The sequence below is a fragment of the Sceloporus undulatus genome, chromosome 3 (genome assembly GCF_019175285.1).
Source record: "Sceloporus undulatus isolate JIND9_A2432 ecotype Alabama chromosome 3, SceUnd_v1.1, whole genome shotgun sequence".
In the NCBI taxonomy this organism is placed as follows: Eukaryota; Metazoa; Chordata; class Lepidosauria; order Squamata; family Phrynosomatidae; genus Sceloporus; species Sceloporus undulatus.
The window spans coordinates 100,158,902-100,177,201 of NC_056524.1; the positions used below are offsets into that span (position 1 = coordinate 100,158,902).

General features: G+C 37.0%; 1 protein-coding gene across 1 annotated transcript in view; it reads right to left on the reverse strand.

The window, feature by feature from the left end:
• Positions 1-1,221: 1,221 nt before the first annotated feature.
• Positions 1,222-18,300, reverse strand: part of INPP4A (inositol polyphosphate-4-phosphatase type I A) — a 132,077-nt gene continuing 114,998 nt past the window's right edge. The window contains 4 exon segments of the mRNA XM_042458160.1: positions 1,222-6,132; positions 14,846-15,000; positions 16,162-16,274; positions 17,149-17,246. Of these exon segments, the coding sequence (XP_042314094.1) occupies positions 6,000-6,132; positions 14,846-15,000; positions 16,162-16,274; positions 17,149-17,246 (499 nt within the window). The 3' untranslated portion in view covers positions 1,222-5,999.

The window sequence follows — 18,300 nt, forward strand, 5'->3', positions numbered from 1 at the left end:
AATCTTAGGTAGGCTTTGGTCTTCCCCCTCAAAAGTCCCCTGGTGAACACCCACATGAAACACTTGTTGGCCTTTCCAGTTTGCCAACCTCCAGGGACATAATGTGGGGGAAATAAATACAGGAACACCTTGTCTTAGGTATTTTATTCATAATTTTAAATAAAATATGCCATAATCTATTTTTTTTCAACTTCTCTTGGAAAAAAAGGCTTGGGGGGGGAACTAGGGGGGAAATGTCAAAATTTTTGGGCCTTCACATCTCTATACTAATGTATTGCTATCTCTGTTCCTTATCTCCTCAAAACCTACCTTTCCCTGAAATACAGCAAAATACAAAAACAATTACATGTTCCTTTAGTTTGTTGCCTCCATTTATCTTTCCGTCTTCTACTCCTCCAGGATTGAATATTAGATTGTAAACAGCTCAAGAGAATAATTTGTCACTCCAGTAGCAAAACATCTTGCAAGGTAGTAGCACTGGGCAAACAAATAATTAAGCACAGGATCAAAGGTTTGGCATGGCCAGCTGGATTTTAGACTTCACTCACCTCACTTGGAACATTAGACCCTCATGTTGCAGAAGAAAAAAATGCTGTCGTAAGATCCTTCACTTTCAAATGTAGCCTGAACTTGTCATAGGACAGAGGCAAGGAAAGATCTGCTCTTTAGAAAGAAATGGCGTAATTCTATGGATTCTAAACCTTGGTACTTTTTAAATTAAGAGCTTGTAAGAATTATTTTTTAGATGCGAACTTCTAGAATTGCACAGCCAGTTAGGAATTATTACCACCACCGCCCCCCCAAATGTAACATTTCTTTAGCTCTACATATATCTTTCTAATATTGTGTATTACTTTTAAGATGTATAGTCTTGTTTGGAATGTATTTATTATATTTTTATTGGAAGCCACCCAGATGATCTATTACTGGATGTCACATAAATATTGGAAAATAAAAAAATTGAACTATCTTCATTGTAAAAAGAATCTGACTCACTCTGACAGAAAATAAAATAAGAAATTTACTATTTTCTTGCTCATATATTAGGGCATACTAGGACCACATTTACCATTAAAAACAAAAATATTTTATAAATATTTTTAAAGAGGAAAAACACTCTCTGGAGTCGAACCCAGGAAATATAAGTGAATGTACAAAGTCCTTGAAAATAAAAAGCCTGTTGCAGAATTTAAAAAAGATAGTAATCTTAGTATTCTTGTCAGTTCTTTATTTTTTTTCTCCCTAAAATCTAGCACATTTACAGCATACATGGACAGATGAATTAAGACTATATAAAACAATAACCATATTTTTATGGTATATTAATAGTGCCCCAAACAAATAAATAATAAAATTTCAATGCACAAAGCTTGGCAAATACAACAGTGTTGGGACAAAACAGTGCTCTATTTTACAATAGCTCTACATACATACATAAAACCCCCAAGGCAACTGTGCTGTGGGTGCTTTCACAGAACATAACACAAAACATACTTGGCAGCAGTTTCTTTCGTACCCTTTTATGGGTTTCATTTTTTTAAAATGTACTCAAAAAGAACATCTGCTTGAACTCTGTGTTATAACATACTGTAAGGATGCCCTCTGCAAGAAAAAAAGGAAAGAAAAGGAAAAAAAGGAAAAGAAAGAACATTTTAAAAATGTAACTCAGATGAAGTCTATATGAATTTCTGGTTTCCCAGTTTGGTTCAAGTTCTCTTCGGTCTCTTCTTCATGGAAATCTATCTATGCGTATGCCAAATTCTCACTATAAAATATTAGCTAGGCATGATTGATATATATTCTGCAATTGGCCTAAAAGAATTATGTGAACATTTCATCCTTTCCACACTTTTAAGGCAGCTGGTGTTCTTCTGCTCAAAAAGATGGAAAGGAGAGCAAAACATTTAGATGAGGAATCAGAGAAGTATTGTAATGCTCAATGTGCATCTATGTTAGCAAAGCCTTGCTGAAGAAAATGCAACTTCATAAAAATAATATTTTTGTCATTAGTGTAATTCAATTAGGACTATACAGGACTGACTCACAGTAATTTATAAATGGTAGAACTAAGAAAGATCCTAAAAATGTATTAGATACATTTGTGTCTCACCTTTCCTTCAGTGAGCTCAAGGCAATATACATGGGTTTTCTCCTCCCCATTTTATTTTCACAAACACCTTGTAAAGAAAGTCAGGCTGAGAGAGAACAGCTGGTCTGTCACAGGGTCATACAATGAGTTTCATAGCCTTTCAGCAGAGACAGGAGAATCTGAAAGTCCCAGGGTGCATCTACACTCTATAAATAATGCAGTTTAACACCATGTTAACTGCCATGGCTCCATCCTTGAGAATCCTTGGATTTGTAGTTTGGTGAGGTACCAGCAGCAAAGGCTAAAGACCCTGCAAAACTACAAATCCCAAGATTCCATAGGATAGATCTACCGCACTTAGAGTGGTGTCAAACTGCATTATTTCTACAGCGTCGATGCACCCTCAGTCCAACATTTTAAACACTACACCACACTGGGCCAATCTGGCCTAAGCCTCTCCAGCAGATTTAGCAGTGTTGATTTAGTCTTAATCCAAGCTCTTGTTTATTTGAAGATCATATGGCTTTCTAGTTCAAGAGGGCTTCATATGCACTTCAGTAGAAAGCACAACTCTCCACTCATTTCTCTGCAATTACAGCAATTCCTTTTTTCATTAAGAGAATGGAAAAACAACTGTAGGGGGCAGCAACCCCCTCCCTTGCCTGCAAGGGATGGTATGTTGGCAACAGTCTGTAAATTCATTACTAAACACATATTGCTAGCAAAACATTCTAAGATTAGAACATTTAAATCGGGTGTGCCATACCTAGCCCATGGGCCCCAAGCATGCCTGTCCCATTTTATGGCCTATGAAGTCCCCCACCAGTCCCCTGTGCTTCCCTTCTCAAGAACAAGTATGTTCCTGGATGGATACCCCAAGCAATTGTAACTCCCCTTTAAAGCAAGGTGTTGGACTACAACTCTGGAGACCTGGGTTTGATTCCCCACTTGGCCATAAAACCCACTGGGTGACCTTGGGCAAGTCACACTCTCTGAGCCTCTGGGGAAGGCAATGGAAAACCTCCTCTGAACAAATCTCGCCAAGAAAACCTCATGATAGGTTCGCCTTAGGGTCACCATAAGTCAGAAACCACTCCAAGGCACACAATACAGGGTGGCGTTCATGCCATTGTTTCTTCCGGCGTACAGCACTGGAAGAAGCAGCATATAATGCTCAGCGTATGACGCTGTACACACACACAGGGCCCCTACACCTCGTTTTAATGAAACAATGTCTTTAAACTAGATATTAAACTAGTGTAATGTCTTTAAACTAGAATTTCCTTTCCCGGCTTTTGCAAGGTTAAGGGGTGTATAACTTGCTTTAGATTGTATAGGTGGAAAACTGGCCCATAGACCTGCTGAAGTTGGTTGTCCCTGATTTAAATGAATACAGTCGCCCCTCCATGTCTGCGGACTTGAAATCCACAGACTTGAAAATACGCAGAGGGGCGACAGCCATTAACTCTAATGGGGTGCATGCATGCGCCCATTCAAGCCTATGGGGCTTGAATATGTGTGAGATTTGGAACTCGTGGGGGACCAGAACGGATCCCCCATGAGTTTCAAGAGGTGACTGTATAATCTTTTCTCCTAATTCAATAGCCCTTTCCTGTGAAACCTTATTTTAAAAAGCTGAAGCATAATAAGTTAAGTGTTTACATACAGTAAATATACACTATATAATAAAATGGTGAACAGAATATAAATAAGAAGTAGTTTAAATTTAACATTGATCAAAAGGTTGCCTGCCTGCTGTATCAGGAATCTTCCCAATAGTACAGTTGTAATGTTCACAAAGTTTTACCAATACGTTCAGAGTTCTGAGGTTAAACATGTTTCACGGCTCTCAACTCTGAAGGGGCAAAACAAGGTTGAAACAGTAATTTTAAAAAACGTAAGTCAGCAAAGTAATGATTAAGACATGGAACAACACAGTTAAGCCATTAAACTCCTAAAAAGCTAATGGTAAAACATATGTCTGTGGACCTAGAATAAATACACTGAAAATCACCAAGAAATCAAATAGCAAACATCAGTAGCAGGGAGAAGTAAAATACACTTAGAAAATGTCATATGTATACCAGGTGCTTAGTTTGTTGAGAAAAACTAAACTACATTTCCCATTTGCATTAGAAGGCTGGTGACACTCAATACCTGTAAGTAAATCCAGCTTTCAGTGGAATTTAAAACTGAAGAAAACTGTTACAGATTACAGCTTTCAAGTATAGGTGAAAATCTTTGACTATCATAATCCTGACTAAAATGATCTGGCAGATTAAGTAAACTAATGCTTGATTTATAATTTGTACTATATATCTTTACAGAGACTTTTTTTAAAGTAAAGAAACCAGTGTACCAGTCTTGTGTAAGCATTCATGAATTTCTGGTGATACACATGTCATTCTCTGTAAAGTATGAGTTGGTTGTATGGTAGCTTTTCACCATTTTGGGGATCAAAATATGTATTGCTGTTATTTATCAAATTTTTAAAAGAAATTTATTTCTTCCTAAATGCCACTATCAGAGGCTGGCACAGTTAAGTACTATGGGGTACAAAGAAAGAAACAGAGAGAGAAAATGATTTCTCCCCTCCACTGCAAATGAAGTAAAAATATCATCAGGTTAATCGGAAATTCAAAGTTATCATACTTAGCAATAGGAATTGATTTAGTAAAATTTAATAAAGTGTTATGGCAAACTCTTGGATGTTTGTAAAACAATGTTTTGAAAGTAGGGATCTTTTATACTTTGTCCTTTTTTGTAATTAGAAATGAATAGGAAAGTAAGAAACAACAAATTTCTGTGGGCTAAAAACACAACATTCTGTATAGGAGCAGGCTGTCCATGTGGCACACATCTTAGGTACTTGGACAAAGCTTGCATGCATGGAATAGCTGTCTTGTGCAAGTTAGCTTGCATATGATCTCACTATGCATGAAGAAGAGAGGATCCGAAGATCTACTTGCATTGAATAATGGCTTGCACTGAATGTTACTATACAGTAAGCTGAGCAATTCACACAGAAAGAGAAGCAAACTGACATGGACTGGAAACATATGATGATGTAGATATGCAAGTGATGTAACCTGTGCAATCCTCGTTGGTGCTTCAAAGTACAAATGATGCATTTGCCTATCTGGTTTTAACACAGGTGAGAATGCAGACCTTAAGTGATGACTAGGTTTTCATACATTACTAGTCATGTGTATGTTGACATGTGTATCTACTTTGCTTGGGCTTTACACATATTGTGTCTTTGGGACAGACACACAAAGGTATCAAGGGTCCAATTCAGAATAAAAAAGAACTGGGATTTGTGCCTTTTCCTGGCCTTGTATATCACAAATCCTGTATACAATAGTGTTACAATTAAGTAAAACATGCTAAGCTCCTGGATTTATATTCACTGTGCTGCCCTGTCTTAAAAACTGAGCATTACCTCCTTCCGTATAAGAATGCCTCTTGTACTTCTCGAGCTGCCTTATACCCAATTTATTTACTATTTACAACTCTGAGGTTTTAAAAAGTATTATGAAAGTCTCAATCTCAAATCAATTCAGTATAAAAAAATGAGAGAAGCAGCTGCCTAAATATCATTACTTAAATTCTCAACAGTCCAAGAATTTTCCTTCTTATTTAGACATATAGGTAAGAAATCAGTTGTATAGTATATTTAGGCATCTTACATACACTGATGGCTAGTTACATGAGCAGTCATCACATTATTTGCATGTTACAGATTTTTTTTCCTATGGAATCCAATTTAATAAAATTACATACTCAGTATTTATTACTTAGTGAAACATACCAAAATGATTTCTGACATTTTTTTTGTCAAAGTCCATATACTAAAGTTGAGTGTATCCACAAGTTTCAGCGGAACAGCTAATTACAAGACACAGTCATCTTATGATTCAACTTTTCCATAAGTTCCTTCTGGAGGCCTGTAATACTTGGGGAAAGCCTTCAGCTGCAGGGAATTAAATGCATACTTGCGACATCCAACATTCTTCATTGTATTTTCTCTTCGACAACCCTCACTGAGGAGAAAGACAAGCACAAAAAAAAAATGACAGCAGTAAAAACAAAACAAAAACAAAAAAGCCCAAATATTTAAACTGTAATGAAATGAGCTGGTTATTCTCTGGATGACTGCCTGAGCAATCCACACTCACTGCAAATATTAAAAGTTGTGGATCACTAAACAATGATGCACATGAAATAGAGACATGCTATGCCTAGTTGCCAGTTCTGAAAAGCAGTGTATCTAGTTGCAATGGATGTTGATCTTTGTAGTGTTCTCAAATATTTCATGGCACAAAATGGCATTTTATTGCACACAAACACTCATTAATAATGAAAGAAAATGCTATTTTCTAACTAAATGCTTTTAAATAACATTCATTCCCTCCACACCAGTTTAGCAAGGGCTTTACTGAAAAAAACTGGATAACCTGTCATGTATAAATAGTATGTTTGAAGAAAATTAACTAGTACTAACACAACCACAGTCCCTGAAATATGTACACTTTTTTGTTTCGGGGGGGGGGGGGCTTTATTTACATCCAGCCATCAACCAAATGCAAGAAAGTTTTCCACATTTAAGTATCCAAACTTTCCTCATATTTATCTATTGCACATACAATGCTGCTAAGCTTCTAACCTAGGAAATCAAGAGCCTCTTTCCCAATCTTCTCTAGGGCAAATACCCACTCCCTTTACTTCAAAATTTTAACTACGGTTCACTCTTCATATATACCAGTGTTAACTATAACTACAGTCCTTATTAACAAAGGACTGTAAGCAACCTTTAAATCCCACCTACTGTAGGAATCTGGATTAACTTTGTTATACAGACCCCATGCTTATTGCAGAAGGGAGGCAAAGAGAAAGGACAGAAATTTCAAGGAGTAGGAGAAGAAATGAACAACATTGCCAGCCTGAGAGAATGACAGTGTAATAGCTTGTGAACAGAAAAGGAGAACTGGCATACATTTTGGGGAAAGATGCCCCATCCAGTACAGTCCACAGGTCACCCCAGCAGTGCTACAATAGTGGCTATCTAAACCTTTAGAGCCTGGGATTTGAACCCTATTGCACTTATACATCATAATCCTGAAATCCATTAGAAAGGCCATTAAATTTTGAAACAGACAGTGCTTAAAAATGGCTGTATGGCTGTACAAGGAAGCACATCATTTTAATACACATAAATTTACTTAGACCATCAAAATATATTTTCTCATTTTCTTTCTTTGGCTCCTTTGAACACAGAAGAAAACAAAAGAAAATGAAAGTGGTTTCATGCCAGAGCAGAAGCATAAGACGAACATATGACTAAGGTATAACTCGTTCATATTTTAACAACTAAAGACAACAACGTTTAACATGCTCCTTGTCAAACTGTGGCAGCATCGTTTCCAAGGTGCACTGGGGTTTGATTTAGAATCATTTATTCCATGAGCGGCATAAGCCAAGATCCAGACACACAAGCTCTTTCTAAAAGTTCTGTTGATTTTATAAAGCAGATAATTATGTCTCTCATACTGAAATCAATATGATTTACATTCCCTTTGCCTTTTAAGTACTCATGCTTTTACAGGACTGGACCTAACTGGCATTCTATAATATACATTTTTATACACTTTAATTTCATGGGTTATTTTATTTTATTAAGTTATTTTATTGTCCTTCCTCCAGAACATTGTACTTTCACTGTGAAGTATTTATTGTACCTGCAGGGAGTACAATTTATAGCATTGATGTCACTTTTAAACACATTAAATTACAAAGATATTCTAAGCAAACTATTTAAATTTGTGAGAATAAATAATAATAAATTTTGATTTAACCTTCTTATAGTGGAAAGTTGTGTGTTTATTTTTCAGATTTAGTGAATTCAGTTTACCACATATATACATATGTAGGATGAGTACTGAAAATCATTTGAGGCAATGCTAATTATTTCTGGACTTGATGTACACACAAAACTGGGCATTTATTATCATTCGGTACAGTATCCAAAGAAGTGGGTTTATATCCACAGGCACTCATGCGAAAATAAAAACGAGTCTTAAAGGTGCTGCCCCATTTCGTTTTCTTTTTTTCCTCTCTTCCTTCCCTTCCTTTTTACAGTACAAGAGACTAACATGGCTACTTCTCTGGAAACTACCACAAACCCCTGCATATGTAGAGCAGCTTCCACTGGACTAAATCAAGGTTGAAATCATTTGGCTCTTCAGATGTTGATATTCTACAATTTCCAGCAGCTCCAGTCAGCATCATTAAAGATGTGACATCCTAATAGCTGCATTTTAAGAACATCTGAAGAGCCACATGATTTCCACCTTTGGTAAATGTGATTAAGGCCATTAAAGCAGACCCACTGAAATTGGTGGGACTTTACCAGGTTTCTTTAGTTTAGGACTAAAACTGGACTTAGCCCAGAACCTCCAACACTGCAAAAGAAAAGGACAGATTTGCCAAGACTTTCAACAAATCTAAAAAATAAGCAAGTCCACAGTGGCAAATGGTGGCTCAGTGTCAGTGGGACAGTGCATGCACTCTGGATTTTTAATCTATATGGCAAAGGAGCTATCCAAGGTAGTGAAATTACTGGGTCTGTCACACTGGTTAGATCTTTTAAAGGACTATGGATTCGCTGACACTGGAGCTACCTGCTGCTAACAGTCATGTCTCCATTACTAATTTTGGAAACATTACGTTGCCTTGCCTGGTTGTTGGAAGAAGATTTTCACTTGGTGCAATTACTGGGAAAACTAACTTCTTACAAACCTAGCATTATTTCCTTATTATATGCTCATAGTCATCCTGCAAACTATATGAGATCCAGAGCCCTGAATTTTATTTATTCTTGTTTGAGAAGCAAAGCTCAATGCATGCAGTTGAAATTTCCAATGGATGGTTAGATGAAATGTTACTGATGCAAGACACTTTGAGTCTTATTTAGGCAAAGATATCTAATAAATTGAAATACAATTGGCTCTTCGGATCTGCAGGCTTTGAATCCGTGAACGCAGTCATTCACAGACTGTCACACCCCATATTATTAAATAGTGACTTGAATGCAGGCATGTTGTTCACCATGCCACCATTTAATAATATGGCGTGCAATTATTTACATTTTTTTCACATCTGCAGGAGTCTCGGAACCGAACCCCTACTATGTTTGAGGGAGGAAATCTTGCATTATATTGCAGTAAATTTTTCACAGGATCTGTTGTTAACATTAAGTGATGTTAATATTACTTGAGTCTTGTGGTTCCTGTCTCTGCAAAGGCAGATGACACACTTTTCTGGTAACATCTGCAGGAATGTTTCATGGGGGCAGGTAACTTCCCACACCAGTGTTTTGCCATCCAGGGCAGAAGAGATGTTGGCATGATAATCAAATAATTTCTTGCTACAAATATTGCTGGGCCAGACCACACTCTGGCAACATAAATATCACTCCATAAACAGCAGCAGTCAAGGATGCATCCTTCTCTTATATCAACAGTCAAAATTAATGTGATCCAATACATTACATATGAGTGGGATATAGTCCAACCAAACATGGCATTTAGAAATCTCATCTAAGACTTGTTACTACTTTTAAATGCGAAATTATTTTCACTAAATATAGCTACAAAATCATAAAAGCTGTTTCAGTGCTGATATGTGCACATTTGAGGGAAGAAATTTAACAATATAGAAAGTGTGTGATAATTCTTTGTTGCCCCTTGATATTTTAGTATAATTTTCTGGGTACACTCTCTTGTGTATATAGGCATCTATCAAATATTTTAAGATTTAAAGTTTAACACTGAGCTGAATAGTGCATCTTTTTATGGCAATATTATAACATATACTATAAAAATATTTTTCCAAAGAAGATGTAAATGAAATTACATGTGATTAGTAAGCTATGCTTTCTACATACTCTTCCTTTTTTGATATAATAAAAAGTAGGCCCATAAATATACCGAAAGTATAATGCATGCAGCATACTGCTATCCAAGTTAATTATTTTTAAAATTGGCATAATATGTTGCAGCGGATCTAATTATGTGAAAGGAACATATATGTGGTTCTAAGCACTAATCATAATAATAATTTAGATGATATTCTTGAAAATCAAAGTAGAAAGATGTATGAGTATATTTGTTTAGATAACTATGTTATAAACCCCACCTTTTTTGTTCTTGTATCACATTAATATGAAAGGCAAGACTGACACACTTTTAAGAATATACAAAAAAGATACAAATTCTTTTTAGACAGAGTTCCTTTTTCTGGAATACATAAAGCATGTGAAATAAAACTGTATGTAATTAGAGAGAGAGAGAGAGAGAGAATTTGGATGCCTGAAAAATATTTGGTAAGAGAAATTAATCTTCAGCTCGGCTAAAGTACCGAGGTAACAGGCCGCTGTCAGACTATGTTACAAGCGCTGAAAGCGTAACAACAATTAAAGCGTTCCATACAATTCCTTTTCATAAAATAATTTGATGTGTATTTACAAGTTTAGTACAATAGAAACACAAAAATTGTAAGGCATAATAATAATAATTCTTGGCAGACAATGCTATGAGACATTCCTTTTGATAAATAGGTACCAGGTGGCAATAAATAATTCTGGCACTTCATTGGATTTTTGCTTTATTTGCTTTTTAAAACTTATCTTCACTTGCAACGTAATCTGGCCACCAGGTAAGCAATGCTCAGAAACAGCCACACAACCAGTAAATTGGGGCTTAGAGCTAGTAAAGGAATAGAGTAGAGAAGACTGGGATCTAGCCTGAAATCCCGGATGGGCACCAGGCCACACAAGTTCTTCTGGGTGACTACCTCCCGTGTTCCAATACTGTGAAAAGGAAGAAGTTTGGGGAGAAAGGAAAATAACAGAAACACAGACATGCAGTGGATGTACCAAAAGAGAAGGAACCAACAAACCCAGGTGGCAAAATAAAGCAAAATCAAACCAAGAAGAGGGAAAGAAAAATTTGGAAGAAGCCGTAACAAAAAGTAGAATATGACAAGTAAAAGAACAGGAGGTGTGCCAAGTTTTAAAAAGAATAGTAATAATAATAATAATAATAATAATAATAATAATAATAATAATAATAGGCACATTTATAGAATAAAGGAGAGAGAAAGAGAATAAAAAGAGAAAATAAGAAAGAATACTGTAGTCTACTGAAAATAAATACATGTAGATTGAACAAAAATGGTTTTCCATGTTCATTTTCTCATTTGGCCAAGCAATGTTCCATGCTGCTCTGCCATGCTTCCACATGCTGCAAAGAAATGGAGCTCTGAAAAGCAAAACTGAACATGAATAACCATTATAGCATTTGACCCTTTCAAGAATTCTTCAATGCAAGGTGTACTGAATTAACCTAGCTATTAAATGCATAATAACTTTTTAAAAATACATAGACCAAAAGTAGGTTAGTAATAAAAATATTTTACATTTTTAAAGCCCATAATGAATAGGGTAAATTCTCCTCTTACCCAGCCAAAAATCCCATCCATTAAGAATGAATGGTTAGCTTAAAGGGTTTTAAAAACAATGCAGTATTATTATTCCTAAGTCCCTCCCTGGTCCTGTCTAAATGAATCTGACTTTTTCCCAGTCCCATTTTCAATTTTCAAGATCCCAAAGGAATTTTAACAGTTTGAAGTGAGAAGGAAAGGCCCAACAAGAGGTGGTTTTTTTGTTGTTGTTGCTAACTGCTCTCAAGTTGTCCTCGGCTCATGGACACCCTGTGGATGAGACATCTCCAGTTCTATCTGTCCTTAGCAGCTCGCCTTAATTCCTGCAGATTCAGACCCATGGCCTCCTTTATTGAATCTAACCATCTGGCATGTGGTCTACCTCTTCTTCTGCTGCCTTCTACCTTTCCTAGCATCGTATTTTCTCATGCCTTCTCATGAAGTGGACAACAACAGCTTCAGTTTTCCTGGCTTCCAAGGAGAGTTGGACCTTGATCCGTTTTAGATCTTATTTGTTTTTCTTCTTGGATGTCCACAGTGTCCTCAGTTTCTTTAGCACCTATTTTCAAACGAGTTCATTTTCTTTCTATCAGCTTTCTCCACTGCCCAGCTCTCACATCCATAGATGTTGATGGGGAATAGAATGGCTCACTTTAGGGTTCAGAGTTATATCTATACACTTTAGGATTGTGTCATAGCTACTTTTCCCAATACTAATATTCTTCTAATTCTAAAGAGCAGTCTTACAGCTTGATTATTTATGAATTTTACAAACAAAATCACGTGCAGAATTTAGGAAAGAAAGGAGCACTGGGTCTTTTTATAGAAATGGACATCCATCAGGAATCTTCACTCTTTGTCATCATTCCTACCCCAGGCACCTAAGGTCTCTTAAACCCTGTGTAGTATTTTCAGGGGATACAAAACTCTGCTATGGTGAGGAGGAAATCTAGTTTTGACAGCCCATTTCAGGTGACTAGAGGTAGATCCAAAATTTTGTTAACAGTGGCCCAGAACAGACCGGCCAAAACAAATGGCTTCTGGCTGCTTTGAGAACATGGCGTTTAGATGATGCATGCCCCCAAAGCTGCTCAGATGCCATGCTCCGGTCCTTTGGGCTGGAGCAAAAAGGAGCTGGGATAATCTGGCTGCTGGTGGCACAGGTTTGAACTGAGCCAAGCACTCACCATGGTCCTAGCCTACTTGCAGCCAGAGTGGCCTTGAGCCACTCCTTCCCACCCGTTTGTTCCAGGCCATAGTTAACAAAACTTGCAAGGCAGTGCCAAACTACAGGATATATTTGGAATCGAATTTGTGACACTGACATAAAAATAACAAAATTCCCTAACTCTTTGATGCTCATCACCATCACTTTCATGATGTTTTATTCTAGTCTAGAGCAAAGCAAAATTACAAGGTCCTTCTCTTCCAGACTGGAATTACTGTATATACTCATGTATAAGTCTAGAAATTTTAGTCAAAAAAATGACCCTAAAACTCTAAGTCGACTTATCCACAGATCAATATAAGTACTGTATGTTAACTCTTATAAAAGTAACCATCCCCAGATAAAAGCTAACAGTGCAATCTGTCTTGGAAGCACTGACCCCTTTATATTCTCTCATCCATCAAGCCTTTAGTGGGAGGATAAACAGTTTTGCCAATTGGAATTTTGTAAGTTCTTTGGTATTGTTTTCCTTTGTTTCATTATTTTGGTCTTCTGTTATATGCCCTTACATTTTACCCTCAACTTATCCACGGGTCATAACAAAATTAATAATTTAGGCCCCAAAAGCTGCCCTTGACTTATACATGAGATCGACTTATAGTCAAGTATATACGGTAGGCTAAAAATACTAGATGAAGGTCCAAAACACATTGCAGAAATAATCCAGTTTGAGACTGCTTTAATTGCCCAGGCTCAGTGCTAGGGTATCCTGGGAACTGCAGTTTATTGAGGCACCAGAGCTCTCTGACAGAGAAGACTAAATGTCTCACAAAACTATAGTTCCCAGAATTCCCTAGCATTGAGACAGGACAGTTAAAGCAGTCTCAAACTGGATTATTTCTGAAGTGTACTTTGGACCAAACTCAACTAGATTTTAACACTGCGGTTTACCTTTGATTAGACTGTATACACTTTCAGAATTGCGGCAATTATTACTAGATGAAATATTAAAATGAATGGCTATTCATTTGGTTTTTTTTATGTCTTCACATTTAGAAGTAAGATGTTCTTAAACAGGGAGCTGGTTTACTACTACATCAGCTGCATTTTAGGGTGATTCTACTTTACAGAATTTTGTTTCAGACAGGAAAACCTATGGAATATTCAAAAGCTTGCAACATTTGTGGAAATAAAGAGATTAGATAGACCATTGAAGATTTAGAAAGGGTCAAATAGCAAAAAACATACAGAAAGGATAAAAGAATTGAACATTTGTGTGAATTTGAAGAGAAGACACACAGTACAGTACATTCAGCAAGAGCGAATGTCGAAAACAGGACTCAACAGTAGTGTTAAACTACACCAATAAAGGTTAAAACTAAGTTTCTTATCCTTTCTTTTTTAGTATGTCAAATAAGAGCTTTCCAGCAGTGCTTGAAACAATGTATTGAAAAACACTAAATAGATTTTGTATTTCATTTCAAAAAAGCATTAAATTTAGCAATCATGTCTGCTGTTTCAGAAAACAGCTTTAAATGACATTTATACACTGACAGGTTGTGATGGATTTTGATTGCTCTATCATGAAACATTCATAATGACAATTTGCTGAAGAAGCAAACTGTATTGCTTGAAGAGGAAAGCATAGCAAACCAATGCAACCTGCAGATGTGTATCCTTCAGACAGCAAATAATTATACAGATCACATCTAGGGACAATGAGAAAATAGCAAGCAAGGCAATGTCACAATTAACAAAGCTTTCAAACTGGTAGAGCAGCAAAACTGCATACTCTTTGATTCTTTTCTTTATGCCACAGTCATAAATCCTTATAAGAGTTTAAAACAAAACAAAACATTTTCTTCTCTAGAAGAGCTTTTTAAAAAATACACAGTTTTATTACACAAAAAATGATACTATATATAAAAAATTAATTAAGTCAGGCAGCTGTAGACCATGTGGTTATTCTTCCTTGATAGTTATATTTGTTATATAACTATCCCCATCAAAGATGGAGAGAACCATCCATCTGCAGTTTACATGGCTCCGGGATTCGAAATGTGGCCATTGAGCAGATTCATCCTTACCTCCTCATGCATTCCAGGGCCTGTGTGAAGACTTGTGGAGCCATTCCATGTTCATGCTGCAATATTAGACACTGCTCCAGAGTCACTGACATGGCAGTTCTGTCCTTGGCACTTTTACAGCTTGTAAACCGGACCCCATTTAGTCTGCGGCAAATCTAGAGGAGAATACAGGTGATCAGTTCCATTTTAATGCAAGGAAGCAGTGGCTGGTGGCTTCCCTGTCACTGAAGTGGATTAAAACCTGGAACTGATTTGCGATACCAATGACAATGGAAGTCACACTTGGACTGAATACAGCCACTCCAGAAGTATTAAGAGAATGACTCTACAAACAATAGAGATGAGATGCCAGTGGAGTTATAATCAGGCTTGAATTAATTAACAAGTGAAATGAGTTTAGAAGGACAATTCCTTAGATGGATGTATTTCAGTCAGGTTTTTAAAAAGGGGGTGGGGGTGGGGTGGAGAAACAGCAGCAGCAAAAGAATCAAGTGGTATTAATTAGGATCTCCATGTTGTCTATGAAACGTCTAGGAATGATAGCCCACAACTACTCTGTTCACTTGAGGTGTTTCTCTGCTCTTAAACTCTACCCTCACTGTATGCTACTAAAGGAATTCACAGCAGGACCTCATCCTGACAACAAGCTATGGCTATGTGCTCTTAAAGAAGGAAAGAAATGGCAAGGTTGGTTCTTCTCAAGAAACCTAGTGCTAGCAAGGCTACAAACTCTTTCATCCTCCAAGTAAGCAATTCCTTCTTGTCCTACAACTTTTTTGGAAACCATGCCTTCCTCAATGGTCAAGGCCAAGAACTAGTCAGAGCAGCAGTAATGCTAGCAACTCATGATGCCTGTTACACCGTCAATGCACACTGTGAGACACCAACAAGCTGCCACTACAGCAAAGGTACTGATACCAGCAGCAACAAATGTTCTCACTTCATCCAGGGTTGTCTTATAGCCAAACCTGTCAAAGGAGGCAAAACAGATTACCTTGGCATTGCTGCTTTTCTCTAAAGGAAGAAATTAGCACTGCCATGGCAGTGTAGTTTCATCATTCCTATCTATTTTTCTCCAAAAACAGACCCTGAAGAAAGCATAGTTGCAGCTCCCATAGCACTAATGTGTGTCCCTGGCCTAGGAAATGCAACACAGCACTATGACAGCAGAAGTGCAGGCAAGTTCAATTTTCTGATTTGCTGCTTGCCCACATGAGATACTTCATACAAGAGACATGTCTTGGCAGTGTGAAGACCTGCACAGCTGACATAAATTCATCAAAATGTTGTTCAAATGAAGAAATGATCATAAATACCTCAGCAGCTTGCCAAAGAATATCAACATTCTTATTTTTCCTTGCATGTACATTCTGTCCAAGGAATCGCAAAAGTTCAGGGAGGCACGTTTGACTACGAGATCGAGGTAGACCTAAGGAAGCAAGAATGAGCAATAGCATTGTGACTGAGAAAAACAACATTTAAGGTTTAGAAACATCAGCCTTTACACACACACACACACACACACACACTCTCTCTACAGATAGTTACATCTCTTTGCATAATTATATTAACCATTACTTCAAGTCCCCCCAGCCCCCCCCAGTTTGAAAGTGTAACTGCATCTTGATATGATTTGAATCCTACATCAGTCACACACACACACACACACACACACACACACACGAATTCTGACTTTGAGAACAAAAAGAGGGCATGGGTAAATGGTACTACACATTTCCCATACCAATGGTTTCCTCATCTCTCATGCAGTCCACCAAGCCAGCCAGGAGAAAAGTGTTTTGGGAGACAGGCTGAGCAGAGGTAAGCAGCTGTGAAGGTGGGCTGGTTTTAAATTTAAAATTCAACCCTGACCACAATCTCACCATTTTATCCTTGACTTGCAACAGACTTGAGTTAAGCACACACCACATGCACCTTGCACTTCAATATGCTGACAGTTCTTTAACTAAACCAAATGAGTAGGTTATGAAAATTCAGAAGTACCCCCTCCCCTTTTTGATATTCATTCACATACACTGAAGTCTTGTCTACAATATCGTGTGTGTGGCCACACAGGCATGTTTAAAATCAGCATGCTAAGTTATAACTCTTCTATGCACAGCATGTGGAAGTTTTTAAAAATTATTATTTCACCAGCTCCTGCTGAATATACTTCCTGAAATCAAAAGAAAATCTCAGTGCACTTGGATGGAACCTTTCATCATTATAACAAATTTCACTGTATACACAGAAGTTATTACAGTATTCAGTTTCAATGTTGGATATGAATATTTGAAACTTACAGTCTTCAGGTAAAACTTCTTTGAACTGCTCAAAGTAAGAATTCAGCCGTACTAAGCTTTCCATGTTAATCATTTCTTGTAATGAGGTGTCTCCAAATCTTTAAAAAACAAAAGGGATATGTTAAGAAAGGAGTATATCACTGCAAAGTTCTAACACTTTCCAAACATGGAAAGCTAGGAGAGCACGCACCTTCAAGCTCCATTTTTAAATTCATGCTACAAAATCTGATAAGATTTTAGTATTCTCCTTAACATACCACAGGCAACTGTTTTAAATGGTTGCTTTTATTTTGAGATTGTATTCTGTGTTTAGACTGGACTGGATGCAGACTTGCTGATGCTTACTGCAAACCCACAGAAATCAATGGAGTTTTAATCATGACTAACTTATCCCACAGATTTCAAAGGATCCTCTCTTAGCAGGACTAAGCCTAGATCCAGCCTACTATATATTATTTTACATATGGCACGTTATGTTGGCATTATCCTTAAATGTGGCTCGGAATACTTAAATATAAATAAAATAAAAACAGTTGAAACATTTGTTCACATCTATGAAGGGTAACGGATTCTCAACAATGAGGCATATAAAGACTTTCTATATGGCACCTTGCGGGCAATGAAAGCAAGACCAGATGTACTGTACGGGCATAATGCATGCCCCTGTTTGAGGTTGATCAAGTCACCTCAAAAAATGCACATAATAAATACTGTACAATATTTATTTCAGCAATATAATATGAATATTTTGATGTAACTGCAGCTCCAAGGATAGTTTGTATACTACATAATAGCTGTAGTAGAGTGATGAAAAATAAAAACATAAGAAATTGAAATAATACAATACTCAGCTATCTATATCCATGGATTCTGCATCCATAGATTCCACCATCCACAGCTGAAAATGTTCTGAAACAACAACAAAACCCAAACAAACCTTGATTTTGTTGTTGTTTTATTATAAAGGACACCATTTCACCATACCATTATATATAATGGGACTTCAGCATCCACAGACTTTGGTATCCGTGGGTGCTACTGGAACCAAATCCCAGCAGATACCAAGGACCCACCGCTTATATAGTCAATCCTTCCAGCAGGAACTTGGTATCACCCTATCAATTCCTGAGCCATCATTTGTACAGTTGGAAG